The sequence below is a fragment of the Sceloporus occidentalis genome, unplaced genomic scaffold (genome assembly GCF_023333645.1).
Source record: "Sceloporus occidentalis isolate IW3139 unplaced genomic scaffold, rSceOcc1.0.p SCAF_1, whole genome shotgun sequence".
Taxonomy (NCBI): Eukaryota; Metazoa; Chordata; class Lepidosauria; order Squamata; family Phrynosomatidae; genus Sceloporus; species Sceloporus occidentalis.
In genome coordinates this window covers 110509211-110523215 of record NW_028316981.1, presented here as the reverse complement: position 1 = coordinate 110523215, position 14005 = coordinate 110509211, and the positions used below count along the sequence as shown (strand labels likewise).

At 42.3% G+C, this 14005-nt stretch overlaps 1 protein-coding gene across 7 annotated transcripts in view; it reads left to right on the top strand.

The window, feature by feature from the left end:
- TENM2 (teneurin transmembrane protein 2) overlaps nucleotides 1–14005 on the top strand; it is a 1152237-nt gene that overhangs the window by 569434 nt on the left and 568798 nt on the right. For all 7 annotated transcript variants that reach the window (XM_089531991.1, XM_089531984.1, XM_089531975.1 and 4 more), the window contains one exon: nucleotides 9695–9778. In XM_089531991.1, coding sequence (XP_089388117.1) covers nucleotides 9695–9778 — 84 coding nt within the window. The remainder of the gene's footprint in view (nucleotides 1–9694; nucleotides 9779–14005) is intronic.

Below are 14005 nucleotides of genomic sequence, written 5' to 3'. Positions count from 1 at the left end.
CCACAACCAGACAGAATGAAACAAAATATCACAACCATAATTTATACTCACAATAGACCAATGCTCTCCTCCAACTCTCCACCAGCACCTAACTTCTAGCTATTTCAATACTTACACCACAATCTACCTCCTTTCAGTTCCCAGTTCCTTGCTTATGTTCCCTAGGGGCCCGGTTCCTGAGTTTTGGCAAGAAGGCTTCTCTGGGCAGAACCTTTGCTACTGGCTCAGCTAACACAGGGAGGGGGTCCTTTCTCCCACTCGCATCCAAAGATTTGGACCGGTCAACGAGGCTCCCTTTTTAGTGCACTTTTCCCTATATTTTATACTTTACCTGTTCCTGAAGAGATGATTCTTTTTCTATTTTTTTCTTTTCCTTTTTCCCCCAGTGAATTTTCAAATTACTAAATGGTCTCACATAGGCTAAACTCTGTTCCTACCACTGAGCCAATCCTTATGTTCAGCCCTTCCAATCAAGATGTTGGATGGCGCCAGGGCCTTCTCACAAGGGTCCGCTCAATGCCAAAAACACACAGAGCCTGCAGGAAGATAAGTTCTTCCACTCTTTGCCAATTCTTGCTTGCCTTTTGTCCCATCTGGCTCGCCAAATATGTAACAGAAATTTCAGGAAACTTAAATTTCTAGGACTGACAGAACAAGGATTGGCAAGAGGACCTAATAATTGAAAATCCATAAGTTTATTTCCAATTGTCGACAAAGGAAAACAATGAACTCAGTGGAATTCAAGTTCCAAAAGCTGAGACCCCGAACAAGACAAAATGGCTCTTTTTATATTATTCAAGACAAAGAAGCTTCTTCAATACACCTGATTGGCTAATTACAATTTAAACATACAGAATTCTTACAATCAGAACAGAAATACATGCATACATTAAAACTGCATCATCACTCCTTACCCCCTCCTGTAGGAATTCAGTGGCTTTCCTCCTAACCTTGCTTCTGAATGTCCTTATCTCAGTAGTTTATGTTATGTCTTTTTTATTGGTGCCAGCTTCCATCCAGGTCAAGATGCACTCATTATTCCTTTGCTCTAGTTTCTCTAAACTCCAAGCCTTTATTTCAAAAACCATCTCTCTGGCTGACAAAGGTGACTCCATCTTTCTATAGTTTTTTATTTCAACATGGAATATTTCCACCACAATAGCATCCTGGCTATACCAGCCAGGCTATTTTGGCACTATATAAAAGACCTCTTTTTCACCCAGGCCTCTTGGCATAAAGGAATCCAATAGCACCTCTGAGGCTGACAGGTTTATTCAAGTTACAGTAATCTCTGGGTTCCTTTATGTGTCTTCACCCCTCACACAGTAAACCACACTTGCCATCAGCCATGGGGTGCATTTATCCACAAAGTTCAGCATACAGTACTGGGGATGTAAGATCAACATAAAAACTGCAAAAGTGAATGCAGGGGATGGCTCCTTAAGGAGGACTACATAGTATTATACACTCACTCATCCCTCCCGATCCATGGGTGATCCATTCTGGACCCCCTTGCAAATCAGAAATATTGCAGATATTCAAGAACCATTGGTTATAATGGTGGCGCACTCCCGTGCGTGTGCCATGGGCGTACATGCCATTTTGTCTTTCCTCACTTGCTGTCCACGATGGACCAAAACCACGGACGCCAAGTTAGGAAACGGAGGGACAAGTGTACATTTAGCAAAAGATTTCCCCCCTGTGTTGATGACTCTGCATTTGCTTCCTGTATGAACTGAAAAGGAAAAGTTAGAAGAAAGATTAGTGCTGTCTGTTTGATTTGGAGGAAGCATTGAGATAAAGAAAGAAGGTTGGCACATAAAGGAGGAGATAGAGAAGAGCCAAACAAGAACCATTTGTCCATGGTCCCTCAAAAATCTGGAACTGGTTGTGCCTACCTATACAAGGCCATAGGCTTTTATCACTGGGTGGATAAAGCATTCTGTGAGCAAATGGACTATGATGTAACCTGATCCACCGTTCATGGTTGGACAGTTTCCATTTACAAAAACAATGTTACATGCCAGTTCTCCTATTTGACAGCTGAAAGCTCCATTCAGAATTGTTAGCTGATTGTGGTTTGTACATAATCCTGGGAGCTTTTTCCAAATAGTTTTTGAATGAACCTTAATAATAAATATTAATCTTTTGGTTAAACCTGTCTTTAATGCAGTGTTAATACTGATAAGACATTCAGTCCTTCTTCATATGGTTTTTAAAAACATGTTAGGTTTTAAAGATGTTGTAAATCCTTTGCCCAACAATCATTCAGCTGATGAGGTCAGGATAAAATTCAGAGTGAGTGAATGAATATATAATATAATTGAAACTATGGACAAGGTCAAATATGCTACAAAGACAGAAAGCCTCTCTTTCATGGCTGAATTTGCCTAGTGTTGCTTCACTTCATTGGCAAGTATTAGATTTGAGTGCTTTGCTATTTATTTAATATTTAGTATGTATTGTGTTGATAGGATGTTGTGTGATAGTTTAATGGGATGTATATAAGTAAATCTTTCCACTGGTGGAATGGACACTGCTGGCACTTTGGGTTCACCTTCCCTGCAGCCCTTTTTGTGCAGTCCACCCACCATTTGCTCTAGATGATGATGGGAGGTAGAAGTCTCATTGCATGAGTAGGCATCTGCTGTATTTGATGTTGGGTGCAACTTATATATTTACTAGAACACTTACATTGATGACACATTGATATATATGTTCCTCTTTTAATAGTCTAGGCAACTCTCAAATCGATTATGGATGTTAACTTATGAGAAAATCAACTTTTTAAACAACATTAGTATTCAATATTCAGTAGGAGTTTTGAGTGTTGTATATCTTGCAAGTAGTTTTTGCTGAACTACATATTTCTTAGTGTTATTCATAGCTTTTTGCCTGCAGTGAAGTACCCTTGAAAATCTGCAATATTTTCTCTGGTGCTTTAAAATCAAGTGTATGCCTCATCAGCCATAAAGCTCAGTTGATTAGACCTGGACAAGTGCACCTGAAAATGACATGGTTCAAGTCACTCATACCTTTGATATCAGCTTTTACACACATCAGAATTCTCTGTGTACAGTACAATAAGGGCACTTAGGTATCTGTGAAGCCATATACAGACCTAGTTTTTATACACAGATCGAAAGGGACAGTACCTTTCTGTGAATGGGCTTGTATGGTTTGATTAACATTCTTCTTCCCTTCCTCTACCGACAACCCCCGTTTTCTTTTTTCTATTTCATCTTCCACTTCATTTCATTTGCTGTTCTTATGTGTCTTCAAGGCCATTCTGATTTATGGCAACTTTATCATGTTTCCTAGGCAAGGTTTATCCAGAGGAGGTTTGGCATTCCCTTCTGCTAAGGCTGAGATAATGTGACTTGCCCATGGTCACCCAGTTAATTTCCATTGCTGAGCAAGGATTTAAACCAGGGGTAGGCAACCTTTTTGAGCCGGGGGCCGGGTTGCTGTCCCTCAGACAACTCAGAGGGCCGAAGCAGGGGGGGAGCTTCCACCCTCCGGGGGCGGGACCACATGCTGGGGGAGGAGCTTCCACCCTCTGGGGAGGAGCCGCACGCCAGGGGCGGAGCTTCCACCGAAGCCCTGCGGGGAGGAGGTGTGTGCACGCCCTCTCCTCCTCAGTCCCTTTCTGGCCAAACACCCCCAACCTGCATCCCAAAACACACACAACAGCACATTTGTGCATTTCACATGGCTTTACTTAATGTGGCCTCTTGCATATTTCAGAGGCTTATTCCATAACCAAACCCCTTGGGTTTAACACTTAGCATGGTTTAACATGGCTATGCATATTGAACATGTCAAGGTGGTTTCACCGTTCTTGCACCAAGTGTACTTCTCAGAAGTGTGTACTTGGTCAGGGGACTTTGGTTTTTCTTCACTGCGCATGGGTTTGTAAAAATCACAGCAATTTACACTGGCCGTGCCTCAGAGGCTTGCTGATATCAATATCACCATTAAAGAACCAAAAACACACAGAAAAGGCACTTTGGAAAGTCACACTCTCTTGGCTTCAGAAACAGTGCGTGCATGCCTCTGAAGCTGACTCATATCATCATCATCATCATCATCATCATCATCATCATCATCATCACACTATCATTGTCAAAGCAAGGGAGACTTGGTAGCATTAAAAGCACCCAAAACACACTTTGGAAGGTGACACTCTCTTGGCTTCTGAAACAGTGCCTGCATGCCTCTGAAGCTGAGTCATATCATCATCATCATCCTCACACTATCATTGTCAAAGCAAGAGAGACTTGTTAGCATTAAAAGCACACAAAATAAAATTTAAAAAAACCTTGAGGCCTCTGGCCACTCACCACCACCTCCTCCTTCCCCCTCCTCCTCTTCCTTCTCCTCTTCCTCCTCTTCCTTCTTCTCTTCCCCATCCTCCTCTTCCTTCTTCTCCTCCCCCCTCCTCCTCCTCCTCTTCATCCTCCTCCTCTTCCTCCTCCTCCTCCCCCCTTCTCAGGCCCATAATTAGGCCTTTAGGTACATTTGCGGCCCCTATGTCTTTTAATGTCCCGAGTCCTACCGTGCTAGTCCGCACACCGCAGGTGCCATCTTGGCACACCACTGTTTACATGGGCCGTGTGTTGATGATGTGGCTCATGCGGTTGCTTTGGGGTAGGGTTGCCATAATTTTCTACCACCAATGCAGGGAAAATGAAGGAAAAATATAAGAATTATAATAATAATTACTATTATTTTTAGTCTGCCTCTCTCTTATGGATCGAGGCGGGTTCCATAAAATAATCCATAACAGTTACATCAAACGTAAGTCATAAAATCACAATCCCCAACCCAAAATTTGTAGGACAAAATTTAGACCAAAATGTAGGACAAATGTTGGTCAAAATTTACCCCAAAATGTGGGACATTTGAGAAAAATGGAGGACATAACTAACTAAAAGCTAAAAATGTTAACATTTTTGATTGATGTATTTTGTATGTATTTTATGATGTTTTTACTGTTGTAATCCCGCTTCAATCTGAAGGGAGAAGCGGGAGATATAAATAAAATGTATTATTATTATTATTATTATTATTATTATTAAAAACATTAATATAAATCCTTATGTTATAGAGATCTTGTTGCACCTCTGAGACTAAATGCATCTGAGGAAAGAGGTTTTAGGAGAGCTCATGCTGCCACCTTCTTTCTTTCAGTTAATAATAATAATAATAATAGAATTCAAAGACATGGAGATTTTGGATCATCTCTGAGGCAAAGGTAAACCCTCTTTGAACAAGGTTCCCAAGAAAACCCCTTGAAGGCACACAGACACACACATACACTCACACACCCCCAAGTCACACACTCTCAGCCTCAGAGGAAGGCAATGGCAACCCCCTTCTGAACAAAGCTTGCCACTAAAACCACCTGATGATGAGACGACTTGAAGGAAGTGCCCGACCCTCGGGAAGAGCCTCCCCAGGGGTCTTGTTGGACAGAGCCACCTTGGGGCAAAGTGGGGGAGGGAGGAGAGCAGGGGCCCTTTCATCCCTGGGGGATGATGGAGAGATTTGAGGGAAACAGATGGGAGGGCTCTGGGCCTCCTCCTCTAGCCAGGGCCCAACGGCACCCACCCAATGCAAGCCCTAGAAAGCCCCCCCATGCTTCAGTACCCACACACACTCACACCAGGAGGGGAGGGAGGAGGAGGAGGGAAGAGAGGGAGAGCAGCAGGAGGAGGAAGGCGAAGGAGAAAGGAGGAGGAAAAGAAGAAGAAAGGAAGAGAAGGAGAGGAGGAGGACGAGAGGAGGACCAAGGAAACACCAGTCTTGGTCCAAAACGACTTGAAGGCACACAACAACAACAACAATGCCAGAAGTTGCTGGAGCTTGGCTTCATCTCCCTCCTCTTCGTTTCCTCCTCCTTCAAGGGCGCATCCTCCTCGGGCTGCAGCGAGGACAGAAGGGGGCAGCGCTGTGGGCCTCCGCCAGCGTCTCAGCCATATTTCTCTCCCAGGCCAGCCACGTGCAGCAGCCAGCACCACACGGCCTGGGGGCGGGGCGGAGGAGGCAGAGGAGAAGGAGGTGGGCGGTGCTGGGAGGCAGGGAGGGCAGCGCAGGGGCCCGCGGGGAGGCAGGGAGGGCAGCGCGGGGCTTCCCCCTTTGCCTCCTCTGCCCCAGGCTGCACGGCCCTCCTCTTCTTCCCCTGCATGGTGGAGGAGGAGGACGGCCGCGCGGCCTGGGGAGGAGGAGGTGGCGGCGGTGGCGGCGGCAGGAATGGGCTGGGGCCGGTCTTGCTGCCTCTGTGGGCCGCATCAGGCCCGCAGGCCGGGGGTTGCCGATGCCTGATTTAAACCCTGGGCTCCCACAGTCCTAGTGCAGTGCTCAAACTTGTACACCAGACTACAACATTGTTTTGAGTCTGCCCCATTTCATTGTCAGAGTGGTAGGCATTTGACAACTTAAGCTCATTATATGAGAGAATGATTTAGATATGGGAAATCCCTTTCCACTTCAATCAGAGATTTATTGTATAGTCTTTAACCTGTTATTTCTTTGGCAAGATGTAGTTCCTCTATGGATTGGAAGGGCGATACACTTTGTCCTCTGAATGAATGAATTTTTGCTTTTCATTTCATATTTTTTCCATGGGTTCTGTGCTCAGTGATCCACACTGTATTTTATCTAATTTAACATGCTTTCCATTCCCTTCTTGGAAATACAGCTGTGTATATGTGTATATGTGTATGTGTATATGTGTAACCTTTTATGAAGGAACAAAAACAACTGAAAACTGTAGAAGAAATTTATGCTTAGCAGTATATAAGAAGTCAGGCATTCAGCCACTAAGAAACAGAGTGATAGGAGATTCCCTGGCCATCTTTCCCAACTGTGTGGTGTGATCTTCTTCTATGGTGTACCAAAGATAGGGGGGCATTCATAAAAGGGGATCCTTGAAGCAGCAGTTGGGAAAACCTGTGGCCTCCCACTCTTGCTGTATTATAACTCACACTAGCCCAAGCCACCTGTCCAGTGGTCAAGGTTGACCACTGCAGTCCAACAACGTCTGGAGGGCCATAAGTCTTGTCTGAGGGGCTGAAGCACAGGCTCAGATCAGGCTGGTGTGGAGACAGGTGGGTGTTCACATGCCTGTCCGTCCCCATGCCATGGACCCAGTACTGCAGCACACCTCTTACCTTACTCTCCCATTGCCACTACTTAAAATACCACTGTCACCACATCTGAAATTGATACAGGGCACCTGTGGCCAGTGCTCCATTTCTGCATCCAATATGGCAAAGGGGGCCTTCTCTGTAGCAGCAGTGGGAAAGTAACAAGGCGAGCACGGGGGGTGGGGCATCTAATTAGGTGGGATTTGCCATAGCAAACTGTGGCAAACAGAAGGTAAGTTTGACCCACATTAATGGGGATCCACCAAATCTGTGTCTGGTCTGCTAACATCCAGCCTGATCCTGTATCATCCAAACAGGACAATGTGAGGCTAGGGGAGAACACAAGCCTTTTGCGGACAACCCCGGAGAGCCAGCCTTTTGTTTTTTAGGGTATTTGTCTTGGGGGCAGGTCTTGTTTCTTGATGCAACATCCCTGGTTACCCCTCCTAGGGGAATAGGTAGAGAAGCAGGAGTGGGAAGCTGGGTTCTGTCCTGAGACAGCTCCCCTGGCAAATGGATGATAGGAGAACAATCATGGTGAGCTTGCATGTTATAATTCCATATGAACAATTATAAATGTATTTCTTAGAAGCAAATTATTTTGTCATGAACGTTTCAGTCTTTTGAATAATATCTTCCTGATCTTTCTTGTAATTTTTGGATTCATAAGTCATATTTCATGTAACTATATAACATGTAATTCATTTTGTAGTTGTGTAAAGATAATTGTTTGAGGTGCTAATTTTTACATGAAAAATGGGAGAGCAAGGGGACTAGTCCATGATCTTCCTTAAACTTTGATTAGCTCATTTTATGAACAATTAGGTAATGTTAGAAAGCAGTGCTAAAATTCTTTCCACTCTTTTGTACCCATCCTTTTTTCTTTTCTTTAATTAAATTTTAAGTCATTAAGTAGGGACATAGAATAGAATCATAGAATCATAGAATCATAGAGTTGGAAGAGACCACAAGGGCCATCCAGTCCAACCCCCTGCCATGCAGGAAATCCAAATCAAAGCATCCCCGACAGATGGCCATCCAGCCTCCGTTTGAAAACCTCCAAGGAGGGAGACTCCACTACACTCCGAGGAAGTGTGTTCCACTGTCGAACAGCCCTTACTGTCAGGAAGTTCCTCCTAATCTTGAGGTGGAATCTCTTTTCCTGCAGCTTGCATCCATTGCTCCGGGTTCTAGTCTCTGGAGCAGCAGAAAACAAGCTTGCTCCCTCCTCAATATGACATCCCTTCAAATATTTAAACAGAGCTATCATATCACCTCTTAACCTTCTTTTCTCCAGGCTAAACATCCCCAGCTCCCTAAGGCATTCCTCATAGGGCATGGTTTCCAGACCCTTCACCATTTTAGTCGCCCTCCTTTGGACACGCTCCAGTTTCTCAATGTCCTTTTTGAATTGTGTTGCCCAGAACTGGACACAATATTCCAGGTGGGGCCTGACCAGAGCAGAATATAGTGGCACTATTACTTCCCTTGATCTAGACACTATACTTCTATTGATGTAGCCTAAAATCGCATTGGCCTTGTTAGCTGCCGCATCGCACTGTTGACTCATGTTCAACTTGTGGTCTACTTGGACTCCTAGATCCCTTTCACATGTTGTCTCCTTAAGCCAGGTGTCCCCCATCCTATATCTGTGCATTTCATTTTTTCGCCCTAAGTACAGTACTTTACATTTCTCCCTGTTGAAGTTCATTTTGTTAGCTGTGGCCCAGCTTTCTAGTCTGTTCAGGTCATTCTGAAGTTTGATCCTGCCCTCTGGAGTATTAGCTATTCCTCCTAATTTGTTGTCATCTGCAAATTTGATAAGTATTCCCCCAATTTTTTCCTCCAAGTCATTGATAAAGATGTTGAACAGTACTGGGCCCAGGACAGAGCCCTGTGGAACACCACTAGCTACTTCTCTCCAGGATGACAAACTTATTTTTTAATCTCTGTATAAATGATGAGGACAATAACAATGAAGACAACTATTATTATGACAATAACAACAATTGTGGCACATTGGAAGGATTCAATGTAATCATTATTTTTCTGAATAAGTACCTCCACACACATACACATACACACAAGAGGGTCTACATAACTATTTTGATAACTGCCACTGCTTATACATTCGCTTATAATATGATACTGGATTTATTAATATTTATTCTAAATAACTTGGTTTCCCATTTAAATAACATTCAGCAGAAATCTAACACTGAAGGCAAGATTCATCACTTAATTTGCAATATTCACATGACATACTTGTTCAAGAATAACAACACCTGAGCCCTATTGGTGTGGGTATGGGTGTTATACACATAGAGTACATATAGAATGAGCTTGGTAGATCCAGTAGTATGTTTTTGAGTTAGGATGTTGACTGATGTTACACTAAATGCTTGGGTGGCACAGGGTGGGTGGAAAAGGTGAAAAAGACGGGGGGGGGGGTGTTTATTGAACATGCCAGTTAAATGTTTGTGAGTGACGCTGGAGGCTGATGAAGAGGTGGCTCTAAAATGTATGTATTTTATTTTATTTAGATTTCCATACTCAACTTTCTGAGACATTGAAAGACAGACAGACTGGCTGGCAGCAGCTGGCTGAAACAAAGAACTCGCTAATACGTAAGGTTTTCATCTCGCTTCTCCTTGTGTTCCCTATAACTATATCCACAGCATTGTTAGCTGTGTGTTTCCAGTTGTGATTCATCCAAGTAAATTAGTATGACATGTTCATTGTGTGTGTGTGTAAGTGTGTGTTGTAAATCAGTGTTTTCTGTTTAGATAATTGCTTCTTTCTTGAAATGGATTGATTTATGGATAGCATTGAAATCCCACTGTAAAGATGTAGTGTTGAAAGTGTGGGAGGTTTGGGAAGTGCTACTAAAACATACAGAAATTTTCCAAGTGTTTCAAATGAAAGTATGAAAAATGATTAGTTCCATTTTATCCACCTTAAATAATATAGTTATTGATTCTGTTGCCAGTCTTTAGAGGATCAAAATACAGCATTTGTTTTCTGTATTTGCCCCAGTACTCACACTTTGAATTCCTAGGACCATAACATGTTTCTCTATAGGTAAACCTTTCAGATTTTTAAAAACAAATGTGTATATGAAATTTAGTATGACAAAGATAATTTTTATTTGTCTGTGGGACAACAGCCATTACAAAACATTCTGACAAAACAATGTATCTAGTGGAACATGTCATGTACTGGTGGCAAAATTACAATTGCATTAGGCACTGGATGAAAAAAAGGTTAAAATAAAAACAAATAAGCAGAAGGTTATTGCATAAAATATTGAACCAACAATAATAATGATAGCTATAACAAGTGATCCCCTTTGCAATCTACTGCTACTGTCATCAATAATTTAGTATGTTGATTTCTCAGGAAAGCCAAAGAATCTGGTAGGTAGCTTGATTCATTTACTCAGAAAATATTTCAAGAATTAAATCCTGTTTGTATGCCTTTGAGAAGAAATGTTTCAAAGGCATCTTCAAAAGAGCTGTTTTAAATTATTCCAGTAACAAAAACGACCCGGTCTCAGGTACTGGTTATCATCTAAATGAGTTTTGGGTTACATTTTGGAGACCTGAATACTGTTACCTGTAAGAACTGCCTTTGAAGGTTAAGAAAAAGAAAGAACACAATAACAAGAAATAAGTAAAATTTTGTGACTTTTTTGGGGAGGTATGCTCAATTTTGGAAAAATCAGTTTTCCTAGAGCTAGTGAACTTAGATCTTACATGTTTCACTGTGAAGGGGGTGAAAGAGCTGATCTCAAATTATTTTAGTTCAGGCTATGGTCCAAAACACACTGCAGAAATAATCCAGTTTGAGACCACTTTAACAGTGTTGGCTCAGTGCTAGGAAATCCTGGGAACTGTAGTTTATTATGGCACCAGACCTCTCTGACAGGAAAAGCTCACAAAACTACAATTCCCAGGATTTCCTAGAACTGAGCCAGGACAGTTAAAGTGGTCTCAAACTGGATTATTTCTGCAGTGTGGTTTGGACCTATATCACACCTGAGAGATGTGTTCTGTAACTGTGCTACGGCATACTTTCCAACTGACCTGATTTAGCAAGGATAGTCTGGATTAATATGTTTTCTCATTATTTCAGCTGCTTTGGAAGGTCCCAGTTTTTTTCTCTTCCTCTTTTGTCCTCAGCTTAATTGCTGAAGCTTCAGTCCAAAGTGCAAAACTAATTTGTTAACTCAACAGGAAAGGAGAGGAGAGGAGATGAAGGGATGGGGATTTTGCCCTTCCTGGTAGGCTCAGGCAAAAGCAAACTATTGCAGCTCCTCCCAGCTTAAGTGTTTTCATCATTAATCACTTTTGCCATCTTGACCAGAATGACATTCCTTGACCATGCATGGCTCTGCTTTCATCTGTGAAATACTGGAGCATATGCTATAGCCAGTCATGAGAAGATAAGAAGACCCTTTGCTGGATGAAACCAAAGGCTTGCAGAAACCAACATGTGCAGCAGCCAAACAGATAATTACATGCAGAACATGGGGTAAGGGAAACTTCCCAGTTCCTCATCCCCCTTGCTGTGTAATCATGACCTCTGAAATATACATTCCCCAAGAATGAATTTAAATGCTCAAAGGACAAATAAACTGGTAAATCTTTAAAAAAACAACAACACCCAAATCCAACAATGAATACACTCGTCTCTCCACATTTTCTGGGGTTAGGGGCAGAGGACCCCCGTGAATGTGGGAAAACCGCAGATAACAAAAATACTGTTTTTACCTGAGAAAACATCTCTCTAGCAATCTCTAGGTCCTCCAGTGCAACTCTGTGGCCAACATTTGCCAGACATTGACCTTAGAATTGTGCTGGAGGAGCTACAGTTATTACCCCACAAAACCACAAATATACGGAGCTCTTAGGATAGAACCATGGCAGTTAAAGTAGTTTCAGACTGCTATAACTTTGTAGTGCAGATACCTTGAGGAACATGCTATGGTCCTAGGATTGTTTTCATGGCATGCTAATAGCACAGGGTGGGCAAAGTTGCCCTGTGGTTTGCATTCAATCCAGGGCCATTTTTGTGCCTCCCTGCCTCCCTTGATGGCCAAAAAATAATTTTCAATTTTTTTCAAACCCCCCCCCCCTTCCAGGGCACACTTTTCTGCACTCAAGCAGCTGTGTGGGGCAGTTCTACCACGTTTGGTGTCCCGGAGGGTCAAAATCAATTTTTGCAAAAAAATTCCTAAAACAAAAACAAAAATGTTTTTGCTCCAAATGCTTCAAAACGTCTGCTGGCGGACCCTGGGTGCATTTCCACTTTGTAAACGCCTCGGGCCAGTTTATGCAGTTTATGCTCAGTGCTTCTAAACAAAGCATTGTGAAAATGCCACCATACCCCCTAGAATCATTTGGAATTTCACTAGGGGCTAATGCTGTCTGCTGAACTTCCATAGTTCTGTGGCCTAGTGTGCCATTTTTGAATGCAGATAGAATGTTCTTTCCTATGGCATGTTCTCTGCCTTTGCTTGAAAGGGACCTAGACTGTATGCATCTATGTGCCTTCAAGTGGCCTTGGGGCTTATGGCAAGCCCATGAATTCCATAGGGTTTTCTTAGGCAAGAAGTACTCAGAGGTGGTTTTGCCAGTTCCTTCCTCTGAAATATAGCCATTTCCTCTGAAATATAGCCATCTGAAATATATTCATTTCAGTCTCCCATCCAAGTACTAACCAGGGCTCGTCTTGCTTAGCTTCCAAGATAACTAGTCCTTTCCCCAGTTTGTGTAGGAAGTTAATGGCACATGGGAATGTTCAAACATTCAATCTTAGTGCAGTGTAAGGATTGTAGCACCTTTTTCTCCCAAGAAAAGTATTTCATGTGTTCTGTTTCTTACAGTCTTAGGTAAATTTGCAATAATAGCATCACAAAGTCTGATATTACTATGAGAATACTTGCTCCCATTGCCCATTTTTGTAGGATAACTGTTCAATGGATGTTAACAGACTTCAGCTGTATTTAGCAAAAAACTATGGGTTAGTTCTCTAAGTGCTAAGAGTAATTTCTTCTTGAAATGTTTGCTTCTATTTTGAATCACTCGGGTGCATAGTATCACTTAGTGGGGATCCTGAGTTCTCTGTTTGTTCTGGTTGCAAAGAACTTGAGAAATGGCTGTTACTGATCTAGTTCACACATTATTCTAATCTAAACAGAATAACATCATTTGCGATGGGAAAAAATTAACATGTGATAATATTTTCCTGTAGAATTTGTTTTTCTGCAACTGGAACATGTGCATATTCATTCCATTCAAAGATAAGCTCTTTAAAGAGGAATTAGTAATTACTTATGTGAACCATGGCTATCTATACTACTTCAGTGTAGTAATGTAAAGGCTGAGTATTGTCCAACAGAATAACAAAATACTATATATAAAACGACACAGGTGCAAGAGCTGGCATTAGTATCAACTTTTCAGTACTAGTAATCCACTGAAAGAATTATAACCAGATCATGCATTTTGGTACTGCCAAAAGACAGATGGCACCAGTCTTTGTCATCTGTCTGAGGATGCATCTATATAATGGTTGCAGTATTTTTCCATAACGCATGGAATGACCTATTCTTTCACAGAAGTTAAAGGCTTGAGTCTTAAATGTGCTTTCCACAAATGGGTGGTATCTTACTCTTCATGGAAGGTTTTAGATCCAGTGGAAAATCCATCTGTTGGAGGTTACAAAGGCAATTTCCAGTTATTTCCCCTGCCCTCTGCAGTCTCCCTACATTCTGGAGGGTCTCCCAACTGTATGAAACAAATTTTCAGGAGATACAAGGGACAGCAGGCGAAGGGGGATGAGAGAAACGT